The following is a 4,259-nucleotide window of genomic DNA, read 5'->3' on the forward strand; positions in this document are numbered from 1 at the left end:
GAAAGCATTTGGTGTTTTGGCTTTCATTAACAGGGGGATCGAGTTTAAGAGCCGTGAGGTTTTGCTGCAGCTCTACAAGTCCCTGGTGAGACCACACTTGGAATATTGTGTCCGGTTCTGGTTGCCCTACTATAGGAAAGATACAGAGGCTTTGGAGAGGGTGCAAAGATGGTTTACCAGGATGCCGCAGGGACTGGAGGGCTTGTTTTATGAAGAAAGGTTGAATAAGCTCGGACTTTTCTCTCTGTAGAGAAGGAGGAAGAGAGGAGACCTGATCGAGGTGTACAAGATAATGAGAGGAATAGATAGAGTCAATAGCCAGAGACTTTTCCCCAGGGCAGGATTGTCTGGTACAAGAGGTCATAGTTTGAAGATATTAGGAGAAAGGTATACAGTAGACATCAGAGGTAGGTTCTTTACACAGAGAGTTGTGAGGTATGGAACGCGTTGCCAACTGTGGTGGTGGAAGCAGAGTCATTGGGGACATTTAAGCAACTGCTGGACATGCACATGGATAGCAGTGAGTTGAGGGGGGCGTAGGTTAAGTTACTATATTTGACATTAGAATTAAACCTTGGCACAACATCATGGGCTAAAGGGCCTGTTCTGTGCTGTACTTTTCTATGTTCTATGTTCAACCGTCGTTGTTCTGCAATCTACTCTTTACAGCCAAACCAGACAGACTGATCCTGATATCATTTAGCCTGTAGTTTTTAAATTTTTTTGTTCATTTTTATTCTTAATCTGTGTGTATGTCCACCAAGTCTGTGTTAACGCATGGGTTTACTGAATTAGATTGGGGCAAGACTTTGTGCTCAGTCTCCCCAAGTGATGGAATTATAATGGATGAGAGGTTTTGATAAGGCGATTTGTTTTGGGATAGTCTCTTGTATTCAGGGTAAAATGGGCTGGCGGTGTGCTGTGAATACTGCCCGACAACAGACTCAGGTGGTCAAAGTCTATGAGAAGATTTGTAGCTCGGATGCTCGTTGTTGTGGTTCTGTTCGCCGAGCTGGGAATTTGTGTTGCAGACGTTTCGTCCCCTGTCTAGGTGACATCCTCAGTGCTTGGGAGCCTCCTGTGGGGGGGTGCAGGTTAAGTTACTATATTTGACATTAGGATTGTATTCAGGGTAAAATGAGCTGCCGATGTGCTGTGAATACTGCCCGACAACAGACTCAGGTGGTCAAAATTTGGGAGAAGATTTGTAGCTCGGGTGCTCGTTGCTGTGGTTCTGTTCGCCGAGCTGGGAATTTGTGTTGCAGACGTTTCGTCCCCTGTCTAGGTGACATCCTCAGTGCTTGGGAGCCTCCTGTGAAGCGCTTCTGTGGTGTTTCCTCCGGCATTTATAGCGATTTGTATCTGCCGCTTCCGGTTGTCAGTTTCAGCTGTCCGCTGCAGTGGTCGGTATATTGGGTCCAGGTCAATGTGCTTATTGATTGAATCTGTGGCTGAGTGCCACGCCTCTGTTTGGCTTGTCCTATAATAGTAGGACAGGTGGAGTAGTTACTGTGGGACCGTGGAGCCCAGACAGAAACCTACTGAGCTCGAGCTCAGTGCAAACCTCTCTTTCTCCTGAAAACAAAAGTGAGCACGGCTGGTTCTGACTGGAAACAGAGTTTGTGGAACAGTTGGTCAGTGCTGAGGCCTGCAGCCCAAGTCTGGAAAAGTTCCACTTTCCTCCATCCACATTGGGAGGAAGGGCCCCAAATGGTAGGATTTTTCCTCAGGGCCGGGGGGGGGGGGGGGGGGGGGTTGTTGGGGAAATGTCTGGTGGGATGGAGTTAGCACCCTGCCACACCCCTCCCCCCCAACTCTGGAAGCAGAGTATAGGCTACCTTGGGGCAGCTGGTTAGAAAGCTAACCTCAGTTCTTTTACATCCCAATTCAGTGTAAGACCATTGACCATCCTGAAGAAGGGCTTATGCCCGAAACGTCGATTCTCCTGTTCCCTGGATGCTGCCTGACCTGCTGCGCTTTTCCAGCAACACATTTTCAGCTCTGATCTCCAGCATCTGCAGACCTCACTTTCTCCTTTGACCATCTTGGCCTCTCAAAACTCTCGATTGAGAAAACCATATCTAAGTTTTTTTAAAATCGTAATTGCTTAATTACATAATCCCTAAAGAGACATCATTAGCTGAGCAATGTGTGTAAGCCAATGGAATGAGTACGCTCCAGGATGGTGAGCTTGGTTGACCTTGTCCTGCCAAGAGATACTGAGGAAACATCTGAGACAGTGATGGCACTGAAATGGGGTCACATCAACCCATTGGAAGCTTGGACTGTAGTTAAAAATCCCACAACACCAGGTTATAGTCCAACAGGTTTAATTGGAAGCACTAGCTTTCAGAGCGACGCTCCTTCATCAGGTGAAAGCCACTGTGCTTCCAATTAAACCTGTTGGACTATAACCTGGTGTTGTGTGATTTTTAACTTTGTCCACCCCAGTCCAACACCGGCGTCTCCGAATCATGGAACTGTAATTGGAATGGTTTCAGTAAAAACTGCAGCTTTGCAAAGATTAGGCCATGAAGAATAATTATGTTGTAGTGTTGAAGGTCATGTTAAATAGTTAAACAGGACATTCCTTTCTGTGATGCACTTGTTGTCTGCTAAAATTTAATATTTAGTTGCTACCGTAAAAGTCTTAGAATTTCAATCTAGATTAGAGTGGTGCTGGAAAAGCGCAGCCTCATTCCTGATGAGGGGCTTTTGCCTGAAACGTTGATTTTCCTGCTCCTCGGGTGCTGCCTGACCTGCTGTGCTTTTTCAGCACCACTCTGATCTAGACTCTGATCTCCAGCATCTGTAGTCCTCACTTTTGCCTCTTAGAATTTGAAGTCTTGGCATGTAAACAACTGGAAATTCAGACCTCTTGTTTAAAGTCAATGGGGATCTTTGGAGATCATAACAGAGTGAGAGCAGCATTCCCGTTCCTGCTCTCTGTCCAATAACCAGAATGATTCTGCAATCACATTTGTGATGCCCAACCAAGTCAAAGAGCCAATAAACATTCAATGCATAAACTCAAGACTTTGAAATTTGTAGGCAACCCCATCAATACAGAGCAAGGAGTCGACAGAGATATTCATTGATATTAATCAACACCTGTATTGTTTCACCCTTTGGCCCAGAGCAGACAAGTTGACCGGAGCAGACCATCAGAGTTGAAGGAGGCGAATATGTATTACCTGATCGAGTGCTCCATTGCCCTGTTTATATCGCTGCTCATCAATATATTTGTTATTGCTGTGTTTGGAGCTGCCTTCTACCAGAAGACCAATATGGATGTGGTGAGTGACCAGCAGAACATTACATTCCAGACCAACCTGGGACCAGATTACTTGGACCTGGTGATGTATAATGAGGCAGGGTTGATAAATGATCTTGATAATCATGAGTTATAGATAATTCAATAATTAATGACAAGTAAAAGGATCCTTGAGTAATTGTAACATGACAGAATTTCACATTCCGTTTGAGGGTGAGAAACATGTGTCTGAAACTAGTGTCTTACAATTAAACAAAGGCAATTACAAAGGTATGAAATCTGTGTGCGCTGTAAAGGACTCAGAAAATAGATTCCTAGGTAAGACAATATGATCCATTTGTGACAAAGTAAGAAAGTTAAGGATGGACTCAATCTTGAAAGATGCACTTTGCTGTGAAGATTAGTAGAAGCCAGAAGATTGGATTTAAACACCAGCAATGTATGACTAAAGAAAAGTTTAGAGAATTGAATTATAAGATGAGCGAAGCAAGAAATATAAAAAGAGACCATGTACAGAAAGGAGGAGAGCAGCTAAAGCAAATGTCCGCTATATTTATGCGTGGGAAATCATTTCTCACAAACTTGATAGAGGTTTTTGAAAAAGTAACAAAGACGATCAATGAGGGCAGAGCAGTAGATGTGATCAATATGGACTTCAGTAAGGTGTTCGACAAGATTCCCCATGGGACATTGATTGGCAAGGTTAAATCATACAGAATACAGGGCAAACTAGCCATTTGGATACAGAACTGGCTCAAAGGTAGAAGACAGAGGGTGGTGGTGGAGGGTTGCTTCCACTGCTTTTTGTCATTTACATAAATTATTTAGATGCGAGCATAAGAGATACAGTTAGTAAGTTTGCAGATGACACCAAAATTGGAGGTGTAGTGGACAGCAAAGAGGGTTACCTCAGATTACAACAGGATCTTGACCAGATGGGTCAATGGGCTGAGAAGTGGCAGATGGAGTTTAATTCAGATAAATG

General features: G+C 44.2%; 1 protein-coding gene across 1 annotated transcript in view; it reads left to right on the forward strand.

The window, feature by feature from the left end:
* LOC122551892 (natural resistance-associated macrophage protein 2-like) overlaps positions 1-4,259 on the forward strand; it is a 40,098-nt gene that overhangs the window by 9,815 nt on the left and 26,024 nt on the right. The window contains exon 7 of the mRNA XM_043694463.1: positions 3,138-3,296. Coding sequence (XP_043550398.1) covers positions 3,138-3,296 — 159 coding nt within the window. The remainder of the gene's footprint in view (positions 1-3,137; positions 3,297-4,259) is intronic.

Source organism: Chiloscyllium plagiosum, chromosome 7 (assembly GCF_004010195.1).
Source record: "Chiloscyllium plagiosum isolate BGI_BamShark_2017 chromosome 7, ASM401019v2, whole genome shotgun sequence".
In the NCBI taxonomy this organism is placed as follows: Eukaryota; Metazoa; Chordata; class Chondrichthyes; order Orectolobiformes; family Hemiscylliidae; genus Chiloscyllium; species Chiloscyllium plagiosum.